Below are 27,736 nucleotides of genomic sequence, written 5' to 3'. Positions count from 1 at the left end.
CCAATCTGATTATGCTGTGCTTAAAATCTTCAGTGGCTTCTCATCAGCCTTATAGAGAAGTGCCCCCCCTTCACTGTTTCTTCTGACACAGTGCTACCAAACTTGATATTTAGATGTCATGATCTCGTATATCAATTCCTGGCTTTTCAGTTTCCCATCCATCTTTTCACTGAAATGGATGCAACCAAGATAGTTTTTTTTTTAAAGGAAAATGTTGGTATTTCCTTACAAATACTCTCCAATAGGGTAGATTAGTCATCCATTCAGACATTAGGCTTCACAATTTTAATAAAAAATACCTAATCCTACCCTCTGGCTGCCTGACTATGAGTTAACATAGTCTTTCCTTTTGGCCATGTTTTTGCTAAGTTCAAGGGCTCATGGGCTTCTTTTATGATGCTTGTAGATTCTACGATGTAGATGAGCAGAGATCCCCAAAGGAATAAATCATTTGTTCAAGGGCACATAATGAGAGTATGTAACAAAGGTCAGTCATCTCGCTTCAATGTTCTTTTCACTTTTTTCATTTAGATTTTGGCTGGAATAGGGTATGTGTTCAAGAATTGTCACTGTGTAGGATAGAAAATGAAGAATCAAAGAATTAAAATGTTAGAAGGTGTGAAGTTTTTATCTATGGTAAAATACACCTTCTTGTCGAGTACTCTAATATTTTTGCTTTCCAAAGGCAAAGTAGCCTATAAACTGGGAAGAGAGGGAGGAGAAAGGTGAGACTTGAGTCAGAGAGATCCCTGAGAGGAGGAGATCATTACATTAGTGTGCATTTTGGTAAAATGTAAATATGTTCAGTACTCAGACATTTGTTTCTTCCTTCATAAATCAAGGCTTTATATTTAATGCATTATTTTAAAAATAGTGTCCTTAAAAATGGCTTAGTATTTTAAAAGCAGATCAGAAATGTGAACTACATAATTAAAATGGAATCAAATTTACACTTTTATAACCTAAGCAAATATAGAAAATAAATTTTAGTCTTATCAAGCATATATCTCAAAGAACAGATAACTATGGCTAGTGAAACAAGGACTTAAAGAACATAAAAAGAAAGCACCTTTAAATATGGAATAAAGGTTGTATACCTTATAAGTAGCTTATTCAGAAAGAGTATTTTTAATCCAGTGAATTGGGAATGAGCTCCTGTACTTGGTTCAGTGAGTACTATTATTTAAATGCAAAAGTTCGACTAAATCACTCCCAGAATGTATTCTTGGTATCCTTCCAAATTTGGGTGGAAGAAATTATTACGTGGGTAGAACTGAAGATCTCAGAGAAGGGGCAACCATTATATATATATATATTTTTTTCCGGTATGCGGGCTTCTCACTGTTGTGGCCTCTCCCGTTGCGGAGCACAGGCTCCGGACGCGCAGGCTCAGCAGCCATGACTCACGGGCCCAGCCACTCCGCGGCATGTGGGATCTTCCCAGACCGGGGCACGAACCCATGTCCCCTGCATTGGCAGGCGGACTCTTAACCACTGCGCCACCAGGGAAGCCCCAACCATTATATTTTGACTTGCTATTTTAGAGAGCTTCAGAGACAATGGCCAAACCCTGATCAGTCAGATATGAATACTTTAATGCATTGAAATTTCACAACCATTTTGAAAAAGTAAAATTAACCATATGGAGAAATTCTTGCAGCTATTTTAAATAACTCGTTTTAAAAAAGGCACTAAAGATACAAATACCAAAAAATTCCCATGGTAATTGCTTACAAGTTGCTGGGAAATGAGTATAAAAATAAACAGCAGCAATAAGACAGAAGACTTGCTAGATTGTGGTTGAGGACCATGTACGATGAGGACAGAAAAGGGTACCTTAAGTTTGCCAGGCTTCACAGAGGAAATAATATTTGATCGATAAGGAGAATCTTTTTTTTTTTCCTACCACAGTAGCTTTATTTATTTATTTATTTAAACATCTTTATTGGAGTATAACTGTTTTACACAATAGTGTGTTAGTTTCTGCTTTATAACAAAGTGAATCAGCTATACATATACATATATCTCCATATCTCCTCCCTCTTGCGTCTCCCTCCCACCCTCCCTATCCCACCCCTCTAGGTGGTCACAAAGCACCAAGCTGATCTACCTGTGCTATCTGGCTGCTTTGAACTAGCTATCTATTTTATTTATTTATTTATTTGTTTGTTTATTTTTTAATTTATTGGAGTATAGTTGATTTACAATGTTTTGTTAGTTTCAGGTGTACAGCAAAGTGAATCAGTTATAGATATACATCTATCCAACATTTTTGGCAAATTAAAAAAAATGATAATATTAGGAGAAATTGGGGGCTTCCACCTTTTTCTTTTTCTTTTTTTTTAACTTTTGAAGAAGAATATTCTTTTATTTTCTCTTCTTGTGCCAATGCTCTTCTCTCTTTTTTTAATTTAATTTTTAAATTTTATTTAATTTATTTTTTTATACAGCAGGTTCTTATTAGTCATCAATTTTATACACATCAGTGTATACATGTCAATCCCAATTGCCCAATTCATCACACCACCACCCCCACTCCCCCACTGCTTTCCCGCTTGGTGTCCATACGTTTGTTATCTACATCTGTGTCTCAGTTTCTGCCCTGCAAACCGGTTCATCTGTACCATTTTTCTAGGTTCCATATATATGCGTTAATATACGATATTTGTTTTTCTCCTTCTAACTTACTTCACTCTGTATGACAGTCTCCAGATCCACCAACGTATGTACCACATCTTCTTTACTCATTCATCTGTCAGTGGGCATTTAGGTTGCTTCCAAGACCTGGCTATTATAAATACTGCTGCAATGAACATTGGGGTGCATGTGTCTTTTTTTTTTTTTTTTTTTTTTTTTTTTTTTTTTTGTGGTACGTGGGCCTCTCACCGCCGTGGCCTCTCCCGTTGCGGAGCACAGGCTCCGGACGCGCAGGCCCAGCGGCCATGGCCCACGGGCCCAGCCGCTCCGCGGCACGCGGGATCCTCCCGGACCGGGGCACGAACCCGTGTCCCCTGCATCGGCAGGCGGACTCCCAACCACTGCGCCACCAGGGAAGCCCGCATGTGTCTTTTTGAATTATGGTTTTCTCTGGGTAGATGCCCAGTAGTGGGATTGCTGGATCATATGGTAATTCTATTTTTAGTTTTTTAAGGAGCCTCCATACTGTTCTCCATAGTGGCTGTATCAATTTACATTCCCACCAACAGTGCAAGAAGTTCCCTTTTCTCCACACCCTTTCCAGCATTTATTGTTTGTAGATTTTCTGATGATGCCCATTCTAACTGGTGTAAGTTGATACCTCATTGTAGTTTTGATTTGCATTTCTCTAATAATTAGCAATGTTGAGCAGCTTTTCATGTGCTTCTTGACCATCTGTATGTCTTCTTTGGAGAAATGTCTATTTAGGTTTTCTGCCCATTTTTGGATTGGATTGTTTCTTTTTTTAATATTGAGCTGCATGAGCTCTTTATATATTTTGGAGATTAATCCTTTGTCCGTTGATTTGTTTGCAAATATTTTCTCCCATTCTGAAGGTTGTCTTTTTGTCTTGTTTATGGTTTCCTTTGCTGTGCAAAAGCTTTGAAGTTTCATTGGGTCCCATTTGTTTATTTTTGTTTTTATTTCCATTACTCTAGGAGGTGGATCAAAACAGATCTTGCTGTGATTTATGTCAAAGAGTGTTCTTCCTATGTTTTCCTCTAAGAGTTTTATAGTGTCTGGTCTTACATTTAGGACTTTAATTCATTCTGAGTTTGTTTTTGTGTATGGTGTTAGGGAGTGTTCTAATTTCATTCTTTTACATGTAGCTGTCCAGTTTTCCCAGAACCACTTACTGAGGAGACTGTCTTTTCTCCATTGTATATCCTTGCCTCTTTTGTCATAGATTAGTTGACCATAGGTGCGTGGGTTTATCTCTGAGCTTTCTATCTTGCATTGATCTATATTTCTGTTTTTGTGCCAGTACCATAGTGTCTTGATTACTGTAGCTTTGTAGTATAGTCTGAAGTCAGGGAGTCTGACTCTTCCAGCTCCGTTTCTTTTGATTCCTCCAGCTCCGTTTCTTTCCCTCAATACTGCTTTGGCTATTCGGGGTCTTTTGTGTCTCCATACAAATTTTTAGATTTTTTGTTCTAGTTCCTTAAAAAATGTCACTGGTAATTTGATAGGGATTGCATTGAATCTGTAGATTGCTTTCGGTAGTATAGTCATCTGTTGGTATCATCTTTAATTTCTTTCATCAGTGTCTTATTGTTTTCTGCATATATGTCTTTTGTCTCCCTAGGTAAGTTTATTCCTAGGTATTTTATTCTTTTGTTGCAATGGTAATGGGAGTGTTTCCTTAATTTCTCTTTGGGATTTTTCTTCATTCGTGTATAGGAATGCAAGAGATTTCTCTGCATTAATTTTGTATCCTGCAACTTTACCAAATTCATTGATTAGCTCTAGTAGCTTTCTGGTGGCATCTTTAGGATTCTCTATGTATAGTATCATGTCATCTGCAAACAGTGACAGTTTTACTACTTCTTTTCAAATTTGTATTATTTTTATTTCTTTTGCTTCTCTGATTGCCATGGCTAGGACTTCCAAAACTATGTTGAAAAATAGTGGTGAGAGTGGACATCCTTGTCTTGCTCCTGCTCTTAGAGGGAATGTTTTCAGTTTTTCACCATTGAGAATGATGTTTGCTGTGGGATTGTCATATATGGCCTTTATTATGTTGAGGTAGGTTCCCTCTATGCCCACTTTCTGGAGGGTTTTTATCATAAATGGGTGTTGAATTTTTTCAAAAGCTTCCTCTGCATCTATTGAAATGATCATATGTTTTTCTTCTTCAATTTGTTAATATGGTGTATCACACTGATTGCTCTGCATATATTGAAGAATCCTTGCATCCCTGGGATAAACCCCACTTGATCATGGTGTATGATCCTTTTAATGTGTTGTTGGATTCTGTTGGCTAGTATTTTGTTGAGGATTTTTGCATCTATGTTCATCAGTGATATTGGTCTGTAGTTTTCTTTTTTTGTGACATCTTTGTCTGGTTTTGGTATCAGGGTGATGGCGGCCTCATAGAATGAGTTTGGGAGTGTTCCTTCCTTGCAATTTTTTGGAAGAGTTTGAGAAGGATGGGTGTTAGCTCTTCTCTAAATGTTTGATAGAATTCACCTGTGAAGCCATCTGGTCCTGGACTTTTGTTTGTTGGAAGATTTTTAATCACAGTTTCAATTTCATTACTTGTGATTGGTCTGTTCATATTTTCTATTTCTTCCTGGTTCAGTCTTGGAAGGTTATACCTTTCTATAAAATTGTCCATTTCTTACAGTTTGTCCATTGTATTGGCATGCAGTTGCTTTTAGTAGTCTCTTAGGATGCTTTGTATTTCTGCGGTGTCTCTTGTAACTTCTCCTTTTTCATTTCTAATTTTATTGATTTGAGTCCTCTCCCTGTTTTTCTTGATGAGTCTGGCTAATGGTTTATCAATTTTGTTTATCTTCTCAAAGAACCAGCCTTTAGTTTTATTGATCTTTGCTATTGTTTTCTTTGTTTCTATTTCATTTATTTCTGCTCTGATCTTTATGATTTCTTTCCTTCTGCTAACTTTTTGTTTTGTTTGTTTTTCTTTCTCTAGTTCCTTTAGGTGTAAGGTTTGATTGTTTATTTGAGATTTTTCTTGTTTCTTGAGGTAGGCTTGTATAGCTATAAACTTCCCTCTTAGAACTGCTTTGCTGAATCACATAGGTTTTGGATTGTCATGTTTTCGTTGTCATTTGTCTCTAGGTATTTTTTTATTTCCTCTTTGATTTCTTCAGTGATCTCTTGGTTATTTAATAACGTATTGTTTAGCCTCCACGTGTTTGAGTTTTTACGCTTTTTTCCCTGTAATTCATTTCTTATCTCATAGCGTTGTTATCAGAAAAGATGCTTATATGATTTCAATTTTTTAAAATTTACTGAGGCTGGGTTTGTGACCCAAAATGTGATCTATCCTGGAGAATGTTCCGTGCCCACTTGAGAAGTGTAATCTGCTGTTTTTGGATGGAATGTCCTATAAATATCAATTAAATCTATCTGGTCTATTGTGTCATTTAAAGCTTGTGTTTCCTTATTAATTTTCTGTCTGGATGATCTGTCCATTGGTGTAAGTGAGGTATTAAAGTCCTCCACTATTATTGTGTTACTGTCAATTTCCTCTTTTATAGCTGTTAGCCGTTGCTTTATGTATTGAGGTGTTCCTATGTTGGGTGCATATATATTTATAATGTTATATCTTCTTTGCTTGATCCCTTGATCATTATGTAGTGTCCTTCCTTGTCTCTTGTAACATTCTTTATTTTAAAGTCTATTTTATCTGATATGAGTATTGCTACTCCAGCTTTCTTTTGATTTCCATTTACATAGAATATCTTTTTCCATCCCCTCACTTTCAGTCTGTATGTGTCCCTATGTCTGAAGTGGGTCTCTTGTAGACGGCATATATATGGGTCTTGTTTTTGTATCCATTCAGCAAGCCTGTGTCTTTTGGTTGGAGCACTTAATCCATTCACGTTTAAGGTAATTATTGATATGTTTGTTCCTATGACCATATTGTTAATTGTTTTGGGTTTGTTTTTGTAGGTCCTTTTCTTCTCTTGTGTTTTCCACTTAGAGAAGTTCCTTTAGCATGTGTTGTAGAGCTGGTTTGGTGGTGCTGAATTCTCTTAGCTTTTGCTTGTCTGTAAAGCTTTTGATTTCTCCATTGAATCTGAATGAGATCCTTGCTGGGTAGAGTAATGTTGGTTGTAGATTCTTCCCTTTCATCACTTTAAGTATATCATGCCACTCCCTTCTGGCTTGTAGAGTTTCTGCTGAGAAATCAGCTGTTAACCTTATGTATGTTATTTGTCGTTTTTCCCTTGCTGCTTTCAATAATTTTTCTTTGTCTTTAATTTTTGCCAATTTAATTACTATGTGTCTCGGCATGTTTCTCCTTGGGTTTATCCTGTATGGGACTCTCTGTGCTTCCTGGACTTGGGTGGCTATTTCCTTTCCCATGTTAGGGAAGTTTTCGACTATAATCTCTTCAAATATTTTCTCTGGTCCTTTCTCTCTCTCTCTTCTTCTGGGACCCCTATAATGCGAATGTTGTTGTGTTTAATGTTGTCCCAGAGGTCTCTTAGGCTGTCTTCATTTCTTTTCTTTCTTTTTTCTTTATTCTGTTCTGCAGCAGTGAATTCCACCATTCTGTCTTCCAGGTCACTTATCTGTTCTTCTGCCTCAGTTATTCTGCTATTGATTCCTTCTAGTGTAGTTTTCATTTCAGTTATTGTATTGTTCATCTCTGTTTGTTTGTTTTTTAATTCTTCTAGGTGTTTGTTAAACATTTCTTGCATCTTCTCGATCTTTGCCTCCATTCTTTTTCTGAGGTCCTGGATCATTTTCACTATCATTATTCTGAATTCTTTTTCTGGAAGGTTGCCTATCTCCACTTCCTTTAGTTGTTTTTCTGGGGTTTTACCTTGTTCCTTCATCTGGTACATAGCCTTCTGCCTTTTCATCTTGTCTATCTTTCTGTGAATGTGGTTTTTGTTCCACAGGCTGCAGGATTGTAGTTCTTCTCTGCCCTCTGTGGATGAGGCTATCTAAGAGGCTTGTGCAACTTTCCTGATGGGGAGGGACTGGTGGTGGGTAGAGCTGACTGTTGCTGTGGTGGGCAGAGCTCAGTAAAACTTTAATCCACTTGACTGCTGATGGGTAGGGCTGGGTTCTCTACCTGTTGGTTGTTTGGCCTGAGGCAACCCAACACTGGAGACTACCTGGGCTCTTTGTTGGGGCTAATGGCAGACTCTGGGAGGGCTCACACCAAGGAGTGCTTCCCAGAACTTATGCTGCCAGTTTCCTTGTCCCCACGGTGAGCCACAGCCACCCCCCGCCTCTGCAGGAGACCCTCCAACACTAGCAGGTAGGTCTTGTTCAGTCTCCCCTGGGGTCACTGCTCCTTCCCCTGGGTCCCGATGCACACATTACTTTGTGTGTGCCCTCCAAGAGTGGAGTCTCTGTTTTCCCCAGTCCTGTCTAAGTCCTGCAATCAAATCCCAGTAGCCTTCAAAGTCTGTTTTTCTCAGAATTCCTCCTCCTGTTGCTGGACCCTCAGGTTGGGAAGCCTGACGTGGGGCTCAGAACCTTCACTCCAGTGGGTGGACTTCTGTGATATGTGTTCTCCAGTCTGTGAGTCACCCACCCAGCAGTTATGGGATTTGATTTTACTGTGCTTGCGCCCCTCCTACCGTCTCATTGTGGTTTCTCCTTTGTCTTTGGATGTGGGGTATCTTTTTTTGTGAGTTCCAGTGTCTTCCTATCTATGACTGTCCGGCAGCTAGTTGTGATTCTGGTGTTCTCATGAGAGGGAGTGAGAACACATCCTTCTACTTTGCCATCTTGATTCAAGGCCCTCTGTAAGGAGAGTCTTGCTAAGAGAAATGAGGAAGGAAGTTAAAGCCATAAAGCATGAAAGTATTGGGAAACCATTAGAGAACAAAGTGTGAGAAAGGGAATGATGAGTACAGATGAGGCTGGGTAGCTTAGTAAGCAAGAATCAGAGAATCAAGGCTTTGCAGATCATGACAGAACTTTGCTTTTTATCTGGAAGATGAAATGAAAGCCACTGAAGAATTTTGATCAGAGGAATAACATTTATTAGTGTTTACTGTATGCTGGGATCTTGCCACCATTATTTTATGCAGTGTCCATAACCAGTCTTATAATGTAGATACTGTTAATCACACTCATTTTGTAGATGAGGAAACTGAGGTGCAGAAGGGTAAAGAAACAAATTACAGCTCTACAAACTTTCAGAACCAGGTTTCAATACAGCAATTTGATACCATAGGTGGCTCTCTTACATCTTTTGCTATACTGCCTTTAACTTTGATAGAAATATTACATAGACTAGAAAGACAGAGAGGCGGAAGAGAAGACTAGAGTGAGGGAGATCCCTAAGAATGGCACAAAAACAAGACCAGACACTAGAAACACTTACTGTGGAAAATGCGTGGGGCTTGGATTGATTGGCTGTCAGTGAAATAAAAAGGAAATTAGGACAACGTTCAAGTTCTGACTTGGCGACTGTGTGGAGAGTGGTCCATTTTACAGCAACAGGGAGTGCAGGTGGGGGAGCAGATTAAAGGGATAGTAGAGGCAAGGAATGATTCGTTCTATCCAGGACTCTTGCAGATGGAGGTGCCTGTGGAAATCCAGTCGGGTGTCTTGAAAAGGCATTATGTGAGGACTGGAGCACAGAAGGTGTTTGGTGTAGTAGTGAAGAGAGCACTTAGAGTTAAATCCAGACCCCTAACCATGACTACAGTTAACTATTTAAAGTGATGAAGTGGAAATAGGGGACTAGTATTACCACCTCTTGCTTTTACTGTTGGCAAAGCACTTAATGTCTTTTTCTGCAAAACAGTGCGGCTGAGGGGGCAGGCAGGTAGAACAGACATTTGACAGGTACCTTTGGGGCTTCTCTTTATATTTTCTTAAAAACTATGCTCTGTATTTATTGTGTAAATCGTATCAGCAGGTAATCTGGAAATTTACATAATCGACCACAAGGGGGAGAACTCTAATTCTACATTAAGACACTTACTAACAACATGAAATATTCTAAAAGTACTTGCTATATTCAGTTGTTGTTAAGCTGTCCCATTTCCACTTCCTCACGGAAGCTGGGGGAATTCTGTGCTAGAGATAGGTTTCACTGAATTGAAATGCTGTTTTGTCGTGCTAAAGTTATCATAAAGTCACTAAATGTAAGAATCTGTTTGTACTAAGCAGTAATTCTCCAGGAAGGAATTCAGATGCTTCTTTAATTAAAATGAAGACAGTAGGGCTTCCCTGGTGGCGCAGTGGTTGAGAGTCCGCCTGCCGATGCAGGGCACACGGGTTCGTGCCCCGGTCCGGGAAGATCCCACATGCCGCGGAGCGGCTGGGCCCGTGAGCCATGGCCGCTGAGCCTGCGCATCCGGAGCCTGTGCTCCGCAATGGGAGAGGCCACAACAGTGAGAGGCCTGCGTACCGCAAAAAAAAAAAAAAAAAAAAAAAAAAAAAAAAAATGAGGACAGTACAAATTTTAAAATTCACCCCAGGAGGGTTTTTCCCTCCAAATAACATTATTTCAGTTGTCCTTCAAGAAAACTATAAAACTATAAAAACTGGTTTTTACTTTTTTGCGGTACGCAGGCCTCTCATTGTTGTGGCCTCTCCCGTGGCGGAGCACAGGCTCCGGACGCGCAGGCTCAGCGGCCATGGGTCACGGGCCTAGCTGCTCTGCGGCATGTGGGATCCTCCTGGACCAGGGCACGAACCTGTGCCCCCTGCATCGGCAGGCAGACTCTCAACCACTGCGCCACCAGGGAAGCCCATGTGCTCTGGTTTTATGTAAAGTTTCATTGTAAGAAAACTATAACCCTCACTGGGGTGAGAATTACCTTTTGAGGCTTCCTAACATTTGAGTCACATTTTTGGACTTGATCAAATTAAATTACATTTGTAAGGTGTGAATATAGTATTTCTGCATTTTATCTATATACCAAAACAGACACAGCTAAATGAGTGTTGTCCCCTTTAAAGATGTGATATTGGTGAGCTCTGTAGGACTCTTAATAATGCAGCTGTTACTGGAAACATATCTGTATTTCCCCTTAGAGGAAGTGTCACACTCCTTTAATACGTTCAGTGACAGCAGATCTTCCTTTGAGAGTGAGTACAATATTTAAAAATAAACATTTCTATGAATGAAGTTTGAATATTAAGGTCACCAATCAAATTGCAATATATATTATTTGAGGTTCAGAAAACTAGATGTAACTAAAATATTTTAACTCCCTTTGATTTATAAATCTCCTTAATTTATCTGCCATTAATGAGTCACAAAATGTTTTTAGCAATGATGCTGCCACTGAAGTAAATATAAACTCTCCTAAGGTGACTACTTGCATTTGAATAAACTCATTCTAGAGTGTCGTTTAAATAAATAAATAAATAAGTAGTTTCTTTATGCTTACTTTGTGCTTATTTTCCAATTATTTGCACAATTCATGCTTCAGGAATCCTTTAAATGTAAAGTAACAGTCTGCTAAGTAAATCAGTGTTTTCATTTAGATATTTTCTATAACTTCTTCCAAAAATGACTGAGGTTTTTTTATGTTTTTCTTTGGCCAATGAATTAATTTTCTATCAGTATTTTTCACACCAGAAAGTATTATAGACCAATAGAAGTTCTATGCCAGGCAGCGTGGAGGGCACACTTCTTACTTCTGCTTGTATATCCAGTGACTACCACAGTGCTTGGTGCCCTGGTAAATATTTACTGGTAGTATTTAGAAAATATTAGTTGCATAGATGAATGGATAAATAAATGATATGTACATATATCAATAAAATGTACATACAAAATTATTCTTGTTATATATTAGTGTTCCAGACTGCTGCATGAACATTGACCCAAAACTTAGTAGCTTGAATCAACAACCATAATTTTTGCTGTTCACAGATCTGCAGTTTAGGCAGGGCTCAGTGGGAACAGCTTATCTGTACTGTACTCCTCCTCCACATGGTGTCAGGTGGTCTGGCTTGAAATCCAGGGTTGGCTGGGAGGCTAGAGCCTGGAGTCACCTGAAGGTTCACTCAGTCACATGTCTAGTGGTGATACTGGCTGTTGCCTGGGACTTCAGCTGGGGGTGTCATCAGGAAACCTGCTTGGATTGCTCATAGCACATTGTCTAGGTTCCATTCAAGTGATCAAGGCAAAGTGCAAGGCATTTTTATGACCTTGGAGGTCACATTGGATCACTTCTGTTGTAGTGTTCATCTAGGCAGTCACAAAGAAAAGTCTGCCTGATTTCAAGGGGAGGGTATTTAGAACCCACCATGTGATGGGAGGTGTGTTGAGGTCACGTTGTAAGAAGAGCATGTGGGATGGGATATATTGCAGTGGCCATTTTTGGAGAATATAATGTGCTGTACTTTTATATACTCAAATATGTAGTTTTACTTGTAAACTACTTCTGTTCATTTTAACTTTAGAAAATATTGTTCCTAAACAAAATTTACCCCATTAAATGGAATCCATCTGGTCCAATAAACGTTTTTCGTTCATTTTCTCCTTCCTGCTTTTGCTTGTCTCTGTTCTCTTAAATATGCTCATCTGCCCTCCCAAACCTCTTCCTCACATACATTCAAAGACTGACTGAGGCTTACTCTCTTTCTCTTTCTTTTTTGCTTCCTTCCTATTTATTTCCTCCTCTTCTTTTTTTTTCTTTTTTTTGGTGGCCTGGAAAGCATTAACTCAACTCCACTCACTTTGTCACTAAACATTTACTATCAATGGGTGCCTTTTCACAGTTCAAAGAGTAAATAACACATTGCTGAATATTAGCGTTTGATATTTATCAAACTGATAAAATGTTTGTAAAGTATATACTCTTTCTTAATTGGAAGAATTTTAATTTTCTCTAAAATATCCTTTATGTTACTAAATTTAAATGAATGGAACTTCAAGTCAGCTTAAAGTGAAAAATGTCATTCTTTTTCTAAAACTATATTACTAAATTAAAAAATAGGAATGGTCTTCCCTGAAATTTGATTCTGATATGGAACAAATTATGATATTATCTACATATGACAAATTTGAGGTGCATACTGAGATGGCTTCCCCCCCCAAAGAGACTGAAAATCAAATAAGCAATGAGAAATGAAGTTAAAATGATATAACAGTATTTCTTCTATTCAATCCAAAGTTGATTTCATAGGATATTGAAGGAATTTTGCATAAATATCATTGAAGTAGTAAAACATTAATGGTGCTTAATTGCTTGAACAAACTAGAAAAATTTAAATAGTGCGAAAAAAGCATTAATCTTGGGTAAAGGAAGGGAGAGACCAACTTGAAATAGGTCATATAGAAATTGCGTATAATTAATTGCTTTCTAGGAATTAAATTGAAAAAAATAACCAGTTTGTTTATCTTACATAGACTCATTTAGAAGTAGGTTTCCCAAGTGAGGAGGGATCATGTCTTCTCTGGACCCTGACATATCCCTGTCATTTGGCAAGTGTCTGTCCTGTGAAGGGTGCTCAATAAATGACTTTGCATGAAAGAATACAATTGCAGTGCTTTCTGACAGTGTATTTTCTAGTCATTTCAAAAAGCTATTGTGTTCTTTAGCTTTATAATGGCCTCAGTATTCTTGATTATATCATCCAGAATATGTGAACCTTGGTACTACTTTCAAAGTTTAGGTTTTGTTTTCTGATTTCAGGGACCATACATAGTGAGATTACTCCCTCACTTTGCTCTTACAGTCTTTCCTGCATATTGCGACTATAATAATGATCATATCATACATCATATTATACATCATATTTACTCTTACACATATTTGCCTCCAAGCTTAGGCTGCAAGCAACTCAAGCATTGTATATTTCCCCCAAATTTTGTACTCTCAGAACATAATACTGCGTGGTGACAGCTGCTCATTGATGGTTGAAAGAATGAATGAGAATCTGAATCAAGTGTTTATCCTTTTGCATCTCTACTTTTCATTAAAAATTAAGTCATTTCATCAAAATGATGTTAACCTTGAGAACTTATTATGACCTTATTAAACCCCTTCATTATTGAAAATAATGTGTTGATCTTAATATTAGAACAGATAAATTTTCAAGTTTAACTCAACATACTCTGTAAAGATTAGTCTATTACCTTTGTGTAGATTGCTGTGTTGTTTCTTTCCTTTTTTAAAGAGAAAAGTAACTTTAGAAATATTTTCCTTTTATTTAAGTAGCATACATTCCTTAAGAGATTTGACTACACTGACCACATCATCTCTCTTCATCCTAGAAGCGGGAAGGAGTGGGCCATACCACCTCAGAATCCAAGGTGACATGTATGGGTTTATTATACATGTTTATGAAAGTTTCTGGGTCCATTAATTCTGCAGAATTGCATACGTACTTTATTATTTGTTCTGGAAGGAGTAATTCGGGTGCAACTTGGTGCAAATTATCACCTGGTCCTTTAGTGCCCACTTTCACAGTCTTAAAAAGATGGAGTGCTAGTTTATGGGTTTGGATGAGAAATTCTGTCATGACCTCTTGTAGGGACAGTGACTGTGTCACATCATCAAGATACATAACTGGCGCTTTTATTACTGAAACATGCCATTGCATAAAGAACCTTGTTGGTATATTGTGGGATGTGACTATAATTTTCATTCCTTGGATAAAAAATTCTGTTTCATCCTTTTCATGGCTAAGATAATCCAAAAGAATTTGGTAAAGAGTACCATTGGAGGACTCCAGGATATGCACAATGGAATTAGGATATATGAGCAATAATCCTGTCACTGCTTCTCCTAGGTGACGTTTCAAAATTGACTGAAACAATTGTTCATAGTATTCAGCAATATCTTTTTTTTCTATGTTTGCTGTTACCCTGGCCACTAGGAACATCCTATGAAGAAGGAATTTCTTTAGTTGTAGTTTTTGCTTTTCTTCCTGAAAATGCAAGTAATTACTACGTGGAACTTGTGGCATTAGAAGACATTCCAGTGGAACATTCTTTTTGTTGGTCTTTTGGGTACGGGCTGAGAAGGACATGATGAGTCCTATTTATTCTTCTAGATGATTCCAGTTTTCAAATTATTACAATATTTACATTATCAGGCTGCCTCTTCAGTGATGAACTCTTTGTTTCTTCAGGCAAAAAAAAAAAAAAAAAGTTTACTCAGTTGATCAAATGCTTTCCAGTGTTATCAATAAACAATGCCTTTGAAATTAAAGAGAATGTTGAAACAAGAATCAAATTATAGAGTTTTGTTTTAAAGTTTACAATGAAATAACTAACACTCACATCCTAGGGAAAAAAACTCTCCAGTAAACTGGGGGGTAGGGAGAAGATAGAACTTACTCTAGAATAAGTTCGTTATGTTGTTGTTTACATTATTATTTTCTTTTTTGATTTATAGGATATTTTTTTCTCAGTGCCCATCCTTGAATCATACACACACCAACACACACACAAAGAGGAATGTATCTGCTGATACTCACTGACAGTAGCGTTGATATTACATTAAAATTTCTTTTCATTTATGTAATGATGAATGCAGATTGTCCTTTTTTGGTCAAATTTTTCTTAAAAAGGTATTTTTATGATAATTCCCCAATTTCTTTTATAAATTTAACTGGTCAATAAATTTTTTAAAAATCTGGGGATCTCTCAACTACTAATTGACTTATTTTACCTTTACTCAGTACTCTAAAAGTTAATAGTATTGCTTGGATAATTACAGTAAACTTTTGAAGTAACTAGTTTTGGTTCTTTTTTATTTAACTCCTATCAGTAAACCTCAGAAATGGCTCTTTTTTCTTTCTTTCCTTTTGTTTTTTTTTTTTTGTTTGTTTGTTTTTTTGGGTTGTTGCTGTAGGGGTCAGATGAAAAATTCTGTTACTTTTAACTTAGTCTTCTCCTTCTTCTTCTTCCCTGCAGGTCAACTTAACATTTCTTTCTTTTTTCAAGTGCTTCTTCCTTTTAACCTGTCCTCGAGGTCCTGCTTGTCCTCCATCGCTCTTCCAACTGCCAGTGTCTTGGGTGCTCTCAGCTGTCCCGTATTCTATTCTGGTTTCCATAGTGCCCGGGCGAATCAGAATGTTGGTGCTGTTAAAGGGCCAGAGCGCAGTGGCAACTCTGATAACTGGTGGACCTGGATATCTTCCTAGACATATTCTTTTCTTTTTTCTTTTCGTCCACAATTTATAGAAGAGGAAACCAAAGTATGGATTAGCTGTGTACCTTGCACACAATTCAAATGTGCTCTCGACAACCTCCCTAACTGTCTACTGAGGGTAAAGAGGTATTTATGCACTAATTAAAGACTAAAAGAACACATACCAGTTTCTGTGTAATGGTGACTGTTATAAAAACGTTCTTCTATAGGGTTTAGTTTTCTTAATTTAATGTAAATTTAAGTTACTTTTTATTTTATTTTTTAATTAATTTTTCTTTTTGGCCACACCACACGGAATGTGGGATCATAGTTCCCTGACCAGGGATGAACCTGCACCCCTTGCATTGGAAGCGCTAAGTATTAACCACTGGACCACCAGGGAAGTCCCTTAAGTTACTTTTTAGAATAAAAATTAACAATATATCTTAAAATTGCATTCACATGAGCCCTAAACCACAATTTTAAAACAAGGTTAGAAAACACCCTTATTCAATTAAAAAAATTAAACCTTAGAATATGTTTCCTCCTCCCCCCAAAGGTTTGTGTTATCCAAACTAATGATCTGGGTTTAATAATATGCGGTGATAAATTGTCCCAGAAAGTGGAGGCTAAGAGGTGATTTGATATTCCTTAATTGTGTGGTACATAAAAATTGGCTATAATTCCTCACTGTGGTTCACTTCGTCACCCCCTGAAACAATACAGTCTTTCCCAGGGTGCATAGAAACTTATCATTGCCCAGTCTAGAGATCATTCTCACCCTCATTCCTACTGCTTTGCAGAGTGTAATTATGTTGACAGCCTCCTTTATAGCCATCTCCACTCCCTTGGTTTCTATGAGTCTGTACTTTTCTGAATTTCTCCCCAAATCTTGATTTGTGGTCAAGCCCAATTCCTTCTCACACCCACCTCTGGGCAAAGCTGAGGCTCTGTTATCATCACACAGCTCCTCTGAGTCACTTTATCTCCTTGGCCAATTTGCTTAGCACCATCTATGTTTCTGTTTTGTGAGGTCAGGTGGGTGGCCCTTGATACCATGCTTTTCTACAGATAGAATGATTGACATTGCTGATTGACCATGGAGTCTTTCCTGCTGAGTCCAGCTGTAGACTTGGACTGTTTCTCAATCTAAGGCTCAAGACAGATTCAACTGATTTGCTGGGGTTGACAAAGAAGAAAAAAAACTGAGTTCCCATTCCAGTATTTTTTTTCTGTACAGAAGACTCCAACTTGTCATCTTATTTACAACTCTTCTCCTTGAAAGTACCTCTACCCTTTCAAATTAAAAAATGCCAACATTGTAACTATTGTTTTCTTTATATTTTCCTTTACAAATATCCCAATTTGTGACTCATTTCACATTTTTCTCTCATCTCCTAGGCCAACATCCTTGGTCTTGTCTTTTCATGTTTCCTAAAAGTTACCTCCCAACTTTATTCTGTTGCTAAGTCCTTTTACTCACTTTGAAATGTGTCTTGATTACCACTGCCTCCTTCATAATCCTAGTTCTTTATTTAGATTATAGTTGGAGTCTTCTACCCTCACTGTTTTCTAGTCTTTTCCACCTCACCTATTCAGCCAAGAGTATGAAACTGTAAGACCTTATGATACATCTGCTTCATAAACTTCAGAAGATACTAATTTTACGAAGTCTTTCTTGTTTATTTACCTTCCATAGAATTCTGGGAGAGGGAGCTTCTGCTTTTACCAGATCAGAGTGATTTCTGGCACTTACTTGCAATCCACAATTATGGATTATAACAGAGAAAATGGGGACATGCAACTGCAGGGTTTATTACTTAACACTGGCATTGATCAATGTCAGTGGGAGAATTTATAGGCCATTGCTACCCAGAAGCTCCTTTTGAACACACAAACTTAAATTAACCTTTTATACATAGTTAAGATTCTTCCTCTTCATGACACCATTCTTAAATAAAACACAACTTTTCTACTTTTTTTGCCCCATGAAAAGGAGCTCAATTGTGATTTTTCACCCCATGTGGGCTTTGTGTTTTCCTTTTCTTTCATATATCTTTGTTCTTCCAATATAAACCTGATAGAAAAATGATAATCTTTCATCATTATAATTTCCCATGTAAACCACATTAAATATCACTAAACCATCCCTTCTTCAATAGAGTGATAATCTCTTTTTTGGTGTTGGCTTAAAACATATAAGAAACTGATGTTGACAATTTTGTATGGTTCGACCTAAAACATTTAGAAACAACGGTTTTTACCACCATAGATAATAGTTTGGTCTACATTTTCCCAGTGTATTTTTCCGTTTCTTGATGCATTTTTAATTACTGGGGGGCTTCTTCCAAATTTTAGTTTCACTGTCACATGGTGATCTGAAACATTTAAAGGCAACTAACCTTGTTTCCTTGCCTTTCATCAGTCATATTTTTAAGTGTCAAGAGAAAAATTTTGAGCAGATAGGAATAGAAAAAACACAGTTTGGTCTGTTTTTGATTGATTGGTATATGTAATTATAATTGTAGACTCTCCTTTTAATGGACACTTAGCATTTGAGTTTCCAGATGCCACAGTCCTTGTGTTTCATCTATTAAGGGTCAGCTATTTGCCGTCATGTGGTGACTCAAGCGGAAGAACTCTTCTATCTATCCAATGGGATGAAAAGACTTCAGTGTTTCTCCTCCCAGAGAGATCTGTTTAGAGTAGATACCCAAGTTCAAACAACTAAAAAGTGGCAGAACCTGAACTGACATTTATTATACTGAGGAGTCCTCTTTCAATTATTCTATCTATCCATTGTTGTTATCCAACTTATCTCACATAAACACACAACATATATTTGTATTTCAGTTCAAGCTGTGCACCTTAATATTCACTATATACTTTACACTCTGGTTTTATTATCTGGAGCCAAATGTTTCTGAAAAAACAACCCCCCAGTGTCCTTTTGTCTTTGTAAGGCAGAAGGAACAGATTAAAAAGATTAAATACCATTAATTGATTATTGACCATGCATCTTCTACTAGATGTTTTTACACTTATTAATCTTTACAACAAGCCTATAAGGTACATAGAAATTTTGCCAACAATTTATAATAGAGGAAACTAAAGTTATTGGGGGTGCATAGGTACCTTGCACACAATTCAAAAATGCTCTCAACAAAATCCCTACTCTGTCTCCTGAGGGTAAGGAGAAGATGAATTTTTCCCTCTGTCTATTCATGATCACAGGGTCATTCTTTGCTCCTCTATGACATGACAATTCTTCTGGAAATGGAGGATAGCATATGGTTTGGAGAAAGTAAATTGAAAGGAAAATTCCTACATTATACCTGCGATCCAATAAAATTGATGTACTGTCTTTAACTTCCCATTCATTTCAGATTTATCTACACCTTTGATATGCCAGGTAATATCATAGGCACTGTAAGAAACACAAACATGAAAAACACCTGATCCCTAATTTTAGGAGTTTAGAGTCCAGTAGGAGTGTGAGATGTCCATGAAAAAACAATAAATACCATGCAAATGTTGTTCAGTGCTTTAGAAACACTGAGGTAGAAAGGGTGGCTGGGATTTCTTAGAAACTTTAATGAGAGAGTTCATATTTGGGCATGGCCTTCAGGGAAACAGATTTGGGGAGTGGCTTTGTGAATGTTTCTTGAATTCATTACTTTAGAATGTCAGGATATGCATTAACAGAACTTGATTTCTACATGGAATATCAGATCCCACTCTAACCTTTCACTTGTCCTCGTGTACTAGAAAAACAGAAAACTCTAAACCCCATCCGCTATCTTTCTTTGTGTTTTGACATATCTAAATAATTAGTGTAAGAGAATTCATGGCCTAAATAAATGGCTAATAACTTGGGTAGAACCTTTCACTAAGCGTATACATAAACTATTTTTTGTATTATTATTTTTTAATTGAAGTATAGTTGATTTGTAATAGTTCAGTTACACATAAACTATTAAGTATACAACATATACTTGATTTAGCAGAGCAAACCAGAGTGAGCTTCATCACAAAAATCACTAGTTTTTTTTTTTTTTTTTTTTCTTTTGCGGTACGCTGGCCTCTCACCGCTGCGGCCCCTCCCGCCGCGGAGCACAGGCTCCGGACGCGGAGGCCCAGCGGCCATGGCTCACGGGCCCAGCTGCTCCGCGGCACGTGGGATCCTCCCGGACCGGGGCACAAACCCGCGTCCCCTGCATCGGCAGGCGGACTCCCAACCACTGCGCCACCAGGGAAGCCCCACTAGATATTTTAAGACTTATAAAAAAAGAAAACTAGATTACCTTCTCCAGCATTGTCTCTCTTTGCCAAAGCATTATGGAACAGTGTTTGGTAATTATTTATCAAGGAGAATGCAGGCTAGAAATGCTTTGTTATTTAGCATAAACACTTAACATATGTCTACTCTTTGTAGAAAAATATGCCAGACACTGTGGAGACATTCTTGTGAATCAGATATTGTACCTGCACATGAAAAATTCAGTTCTCTTAGTGGAGCTTAAAGTCTCCACAACTATGTTTAATACAGGGCTGGAGAGAAGAAATACTATAATAAAGACATAAACAATGGACACTGAAGACATAAATGCCAGAACAGTTCAATGTGGCTGGAAGAGTAAGCAAAGCCGAGCATAAAAAAAGATGTGATTTGTATGTCTGAGTGTGTGTAGGGAGTGGCATTGGGGCAGAGATGGGGATCAGGGAAGGTACAAACAAACTGTAAGCTTGAAGCATAAAGGACAAAGGGCATACATTCACTTCATTAAGAAAATGGCAATAGTCTGGTTTGGCTAAAGTGTAGTTCTCATACCACAGAATCTGCAGATTTGTTAAATTGCCAATTCCTGGTCTCTAGCCCTAAAAGGTGTGAGTTGGTACGCTTAAAGTGAGGGCCAAGAATGTGCCTTTTTGACATGTTCTCCCAGTGGCTCTCTCTATTTCACTTTAAGGCAGAATGGGCTGGCTTGTGGTGATTTAAACCTTGACTATTAGAATCACCTGGTGGAGAACTTTTTAAAAAGCCAGCTGCTGGTTCTTATTTAATTAGTGTGGGATGGAACTCTGTATATATGTGAAAGCCTCTCTAGGTGATTCTAAGTGTAGCCTGGAGGAGAGCTGCTGGTTTAGACTTGAGGGTGAGCAGAGGAGAGAAGTGGAAGAGAAGAAAAAAAGGAAGTTGCAGCCAGTGTTTGGAGGACCCGGACGCCATGCTCGGAGGTTTGAATTTTACTCTGTGTGTAGGAGGGGATCACGGATTTTTTGAACACCTATAATCGTAACTGTGTTTAGAAAGTTGCCTGTGAAGAACAGAGGAATTAGAGGTGAGGGATGCTGGGGGTAGCCAGAGCAGTTTTAAGAATTCTGTAGTTGGTGAATGAGTGCCCCTACTCTCTGCCAGTCAAAAAGTAAGTTAGTCCAACTTTTCTGGAAAGTAATTTGACGATATGGATTACAAGCTTAAAAATCTCATACTCTTTGACTAAGTAATGTGTTTTCCAGGTACATATCATAAAGAAAGAAAATTATTGACAAAAATTTTAATGTAAAGATGGTTATTGTAGGAATTAAAAGAGAACTTGGAAAAATTGAATAGCTGTATTAATTATGTTTTACTGTGGTGCCTTGAAACCATTTCTGAAGAATATTTTAAATGCAGGGAAAAATGGTTATTCTCTGAGGTAAATAATATAATACACAAAATTATATGTAGCCTGTGATTCTAATTTTTTTTTAAATATAGAAACCAGAGTAGAGAGAAATCTAGCCAAATGTTAAAACTGGTGGAATTTGGTGATGATATTTGTTTTGTATATTCCAAATATTCTAAGCCTGTCTACATTATTGTTCTGTTCCAAAGAAGAAGTTAACAGTAAAATACCCCAATAAGGCTGTGGTGATGGTTTGATAAAAGGTAATGTGCATGTTGTTCTCTTTGTGAGTCTGGGAGAGGCTAGCTTAACAGCCTTCTGATGGGTAGAACTTGTTAAGTGGCAGGTCCTGAATCAGGTTCAACAAGGGGTGCCTGGGCTTAATGACTGAGAGTCAAGATAAGAAGGCACAGAGATGAAAGATGGAGCAGTTATCAAAACACAGTGCAGGAGCCTCAGTCCAGAAAAACCTAACATGACATGAGATCTTTATATAACTAGCCTAAGGCATACTACTGAGAGAAGGGTTGGTCTTTAAAGATTTTAGCCCAGTTGGACAGTTAGAATCTGAACTAAAGCAGTTGCTGAGATTGAGGAAGATATGCAAGTCATCACCAAGCTATTGATGACTTAATTAACTGGATGTGGGAGGTGAGACATGCAAGGATTTAAAGATGACTCTGTGGGCTTGAATGTCAGTAACAGAGAAGTCTACGTTTTTGCGTTCTTTTTTTTTTTTAAATACAGATGGAGGATAGAGGAAAAAGCCCAGATTTTGGAGGAAAAATAGTTTGTATGTATTATGTTGAAGGGGAGTTGCCATAGAAACATGCAGGTATAAATGCAATTAGAGTCTGGAGAACTAGAGAAGTCTGGATTGTGATGCAAATTTGATAGTCATCTGCGTTGAGGGAAGAGTTGAAACCATGGGAACCAATGTGATTGTAAGATATTGAAAGGAAAGGAGACAGTGGAGGTGGAGAAGAGTACCATGTAAACCTAATTTTAAGAAGTGGGCAAATGGGACCCAATGAAAGAGTGGGAAAACATCAGAGGTGGAGAACAAAGAAAACACAGAACCTTGAAGGTCAATATTGGAGAGAGGTTTAAAAGTGGATGGTAGTGATAAAATTCTAAAGAGAGGTCAAAAAGCTTGAGGACTCAGGTGACCTTCTAATGTTGGCAATTAGAAGTTTCCTGGAGGCTTAAAAAAATAGATTTAAAAAAATAGATTCAGTAAAATGGCTGAGAGAAACCAGTTTGCAGTTGATCAGTGAGCCCATGTAGAATAGTAGACCACTCTTCAGAACATTTGGTGATAAAGAATGAAAGTACTTTGATAGTGAATTACAGAGGAGGAAGATTATAGGGTAATTATGCTTCAGTGATCCTAGGTTTTTCTCTGTTAAAAACTAGCATGCTGTGTTTTTCTAAATTGCTGTTGTGTCCAGCCATGAAGGTGGAGTCTGAGAATGGAATGCATTTATACACTTTGAAAGTATTTTAAGATCATCACTTCTATACAGAGATGTTGGAGACTGCTAATAACACTGAACTCTGAGTTATGTTTACTTTTCCTCCTTTATCAGATTTACTTTCTGGTTCTTTGGCAGATAGGTGGGCTCTAAAGATGTATGGCTTACTAACACACTTGTTGTGTGCTTTATGTCATGTGACATCAACACAACAAATCTTAGTTTTTCAAAAATCTCTGAGTAATGGAAAAGTTGCTTCCTGTACACAAAGATAATTATGATTGGAGTAATCTTTATATTTTCAGTACAAGTATCTACTCTGGTCCATATAATATACTAGAATACATCATCAGTAAATTAATATCTATTTTGGTGTTTGCTTTTGGTTTAACTTTGATCAGTGTGCTGTGGGGAGTGGAGAAAAGTGAACTAATAAAAGTTTGGAGTTGGGAGGGAACTTAGCACCACTGACAACAAATTCCTCTTACTGTTAAGGAAGACATGGCACAAAGAGGCTTATTAATAATATGGCGCTCCAGTTGCTTATCTTATAGCAGGGTTGACAAAAACACATATACGTGAAATACTGAAAGAGGGAGGTGATATTTCTTACTAGAGTACTTTTCAGGAAATATGATATATGTTTCAATGAGTAAAGTGGTGCTAGAGCTATTCAAAAAATAGTTATAGGAATCTGAATTTTGTGATGTTCAATAGAGAACCTTTAAGTGTTTTGACCCAGGGAAGTAATATGATGGGTGCCACGTTTAATGGTATTAATAATTGTATTTGAGATGTTTGGAAAGGCATGATTTTAGAGTCAGAAATACCTGCTAAAATATTGTTGTATTCCATATATATAATGAGGATTTAGGCTAGAATGAAACTTTTAAAAGCATTTCTTTTTAAAGGAAGAGTATTATTAATCCAAGTCTAAGGAACCACATAATTTTTATTTTATGTAACCAGAGAAGCAATGTAGTAAAAACAACATAGTGAAATATTTTTAAAAATTGTCTGTGTCCTAGACATCTAAATAGATTTTCATTAATTTAGCCAGCAAGCCTTTATCATCCTGCAACCTTTCCAGCCTATGATGAATTCAAAGCTCTTTTGCTCATTCTAATTCAGGAAAATTCCATATTTCTTCAGAAACTACACCCACTAACATTGGCAATTTGGGACATTTCAGAGCCTCATGGGATACTAAATATCATTGGTTTAATATATGTAATTATAAGGAGCAATCACTTTATTTTTGAAGTGAGTTACAGATAACAAAAGTATACTAGGGTGACTACTTTACTTGGGAGGACAAATTCCCAGGATCTTAAGTAACATGACAGTGGGGGCAGTGTAGGCATCTGGTCCTCCATCATCATTTCTCAGTGCTAGCATCTGCTGGAGATGCATGAATGCCTCTCTGGTCCATGCCTCATCTGTTACTCTAGTTCCTTGTTTCTATGACAGGGACCTCTCAGCATATATTGCCACTGTTGACCTCAAAGAAAAACCATTTCAATATGAATACTTATCCCAGGAGGGATCCTAGGCAAAACTACACTGGACTCGGTGTGTCTTTGTGTGCTGAAATATTGATAAATAATTATTTTGTGCCTCTTTTAGCCTCGAGAAGTTCTAAGCATTACATTTTGTAAGATATTGGCTGCAATAATTAGAAGGTCTAAACTCCTAACCCAGTGATCTAGTTAGTAGAAATAATTATGATTTCCATGTGAATATTTTGTGTTCTTGTAAAACTTTTAAATTTTCAATTGGCTAAGCCACTTTTGTTCAGTTGTGATATACTCAGAAAAATCCAACCATCGATACAAGATGCCTAAAAGCATAACTATAAAGGCAAAATTCTCAGAATCATATAGTAAGTTTTAGGGTCAAATATTAAGGTCATTTGGATCTCCCACTCCTTAGAATTTTCAACTCTTTTGGCCAAATAGCTTGAGTATTTGTTGCACTTGCTGTTGCACTAGTCTGGCTTAGTCATTGCCTGACAGGTTAAATTTCTATCTATTCCACAAAATATTGTACCTAATTACTATGGAGCCGTATTCAATGTCTATCTCATGTGTGTGTGTAAATTTTCAGTAATAAGACTGCACTACAGTAAAAAGAAAGCATACTTTTAAACTTCAACTCTTGACTAAAGGCCTACTATGGATTCAGGCTCACAGGATTGCGGGAAGTGATATTTAATGAGTTTCCAGATGTGGAGGTGAATGGTGTGACTTGTTTGCAGTATCTCATCCTTAGTTGTAGAATTTGCCTCCAATGATATACTTAAGAACCAGGCTAGTCTTACATTTTTTATAAAATCATTCTCTAAGACCTATGCCTCATAAAAGGAGGAAAATTATTCTATTGTATTGAAAAACAATACTGGCCTGGTACCTATCATTTTTGCCTTTAAGAAACTGTGAATTAAAAAATAGTCAATAGCTTTTTTGACTGAAGACAACTTTACACTTACAACTTATACTTTTAAAAAGTGGATCTTTAGAAAAAAAATCTTTTCAGGGAAAACTAAAGCATACTCATGCTCTGCAAAATTTTAAAAATATGTTATTAGGTTGTGATTGCTGTTTTCTATTTGACTTATTACTTTGCTTTAAGTGGCATAATTTTACTATCATCCTTTATAGTTAAGCCATTTTTTTTTTTTTTTTTTTTTTTTTTTTTTTTTTTTGCGGTTAGGCGGGCCTCTCACTGTTGTGGCCTCTCCCCTTGCGGAGCACAGGCTCCGGAGCACAGGCTCAGTGGCCATGGCTCACGGGCCCAGCCGCTCCGCGGCATGTGGGATCTTCCCAGACCGGGGCACGAACCCGTGTCCCCTGCATCGGCAGGCGGACTCTCAACCACTGCGCCACCAGGGAAGCCCGTTAAGCCATTTTTATATGGTGAAATAAAAAGTTGGGCAATGAAAGGAGCAAAAATGAGATTATGTTATGAAAAGTTAAAGAAGAAGAGATTTGTATTCGTAGGGTGATGGTAAAGTGAAATAAAATTCAGCCACAGCATACAGGGAGCTAGATTAAATCTTGAATGCTTTGTGTTACGTGAGTAGAAAAGACCCATCATCCCTCTGAATACTTGATAACGTCTGAATGGAGAGAGTGTTGCTACAGCAGTATCTGGGATATACAATACAATCAGGGTATCTGAAGCCAGAATCTATTTATCTTAAATTAATCATTTTTCTGAGTAGGCCAATGATAATCCTGGTGCTGGATGCTAATGTCTTTTTATTCACGGCACAGATACAACTCGAGCTCTCCTAGATTGGTGAGAACTATACAATATGAAGGATTTCAGCTGTAACTCTTCTATAAGTTTATGGACTGCTTTTTTGATTTTTGACATTCTTTTGGCATTGAGAATCAGTAAATAATTGTTTCTAAAATGAGCACATTTAGAGCACAATTGAGCACAATTAAGTCTATTTTACCTTTCTGCCTTCAGGAGAGTATAAACAGGGTGTTCTAAATATGAGGCAGCAGCATTGTTTCTCCTTCGCTATTAAATTCTATAGTCAAATTGGCGTTTCTATAACTGAAGTGAAAAAGACTCCACTAAGGTGCTGAGCTCTCTGGGTGCTGGGACTCTACTGTCAGTGGGATCTATAGGGTGCAGGGCAGCATGGTGGCTGTGATACAGCTAACTTCCTATGCCCATGTGACACCACATTGCAGGCCAAACAATTGAGCTCGCACTTTAATTCACTCTCTCTTCCAAAAAGTAGACTGGAGACATGGTCTGATTCTTTTTAAATAAATAAATAATAAAATTTTAAGAAGTAGAACTTATTTCCTAAGCTTTGTCAGTTAAGTGTTATATTATCAACTTGCCTGGGGTAGAAGGTAGGGTAGCAAAAAGACAGGGAAGTTTCCTTGCCCCCAAACTGAACGGTTTACCTGTGATTTAACAATCTTCTCACTCCTGCTTTCTCTCCAAATTCATGTGCATATATATGTGTTCATCAGGAGAAAGACTTTAGACATTCTGACTGCTAGCTGTAAGAGAGATCTAAAATTCAGTCAAATGTTGTGGAATATATGTATATGTAGGAATTGTGGTCCTAATGGAAAGAAAGAATCTAAAAAGAATTCAGAACTGAATGAAGCAGTGTCTCAACATTGTTGGATTTAATTAAATGGCATAGTTAGGATGAAAGTTAATCTAACTTAAAAATTTGGGAAGGGTATGAGTAAATCTGGAATATGGGCTATGTCACTTTCAACATTTTGAACTCAACCCTCGCTAAGTTACAAAGTCCCTGTTATAGACTATGAATAGGTCTCAAGGTGACCATTAATGGCACTGACCAAAATCCAGTCAGCAGCTTGGTGAAAATCTCCAACCAACATACAGCTTCAATTGGCTGAGAAGGTAACCTCAAAACTATTTGTAGTGATATCCATTCCTTCATGGATAAAGAGCTTTTAACCTTGGAAGATTTATAATTTACAGTAGAAATATTTAACATAGTTAAATGTTTAGCAGCAATATTTTTGTGTTAAGAAGAGATCTGTGCATACTTGATATTTAAGGATTTTAGTGTGTAAGAGAATTTGCCCCACCAAGTAGCAGCCTAGCCTTTTGATCCTATCTTAAAATGTGTAATAGAATAAATTATTTAGATGTTTTGATTGATTCACTTTAAGTTGAAATCATAGCAAGTTACATATAGTATTGGATCATTTGAGATTTTATATATTTATCTATAAGCTATCCATCTATTTATCTACCTATCTATTCAGTTTGTCAGACAATTTTTAAAGGGATAGCTTTTAAAACAAGAATTAGTTTTAAAAATTGGACCAGTTATCAATCAAAA

General features: G+C 37.3%; 2 protein-coding genes across 2 annotated transcripts in view; one reads left to right on the top strand and one right to left on the bottom strand.

Annotated features, from left to right (window-relative positions):
• Positions 1–27,736, top strand: part of ZNF804B (zinc finger protein 804B) — a gene marked incomplete at both ends in the record, with an annotated part of 473,269 nt that overhangs the window by 27,037 nt on the left and 418,496 nt on the right. The window lies entirely within an intron of this gene.
• TEX47 (testis expressed 47) lies at positions 13,873–14,634 on the bottom strand (the record flags this gene model as incomplete). The annotated part of the gene is made up of 1 exon (XM_079711587.1): positions 13,873–14,634. One exon carries the CDS (start codon positions 14,632–14,634, stop codon positions 13,873–13,875), a length of 762 nt encoding a protein of 253 aa, XP_079567713.1.

The sequence above is a fragment of the Hyperoodon ampullatus genome (genome assembly GCF_949752795.1).
Source record: "Hyperoodon ampullatus genome assembly, chromosome: 9".
In the NCBI taxonomy this organism is placed as follows: Eukaryota; Metazoa; Chordata; class Mammalia; order Artiodactyla; family Ziphiidae; genus Hyperoodon; species Hyperoodon ampullatus.
Note: the sequence above shows the minus strand (reverse complement) of the source record. Positions and strands in the feature narration are given on the sequence as shown.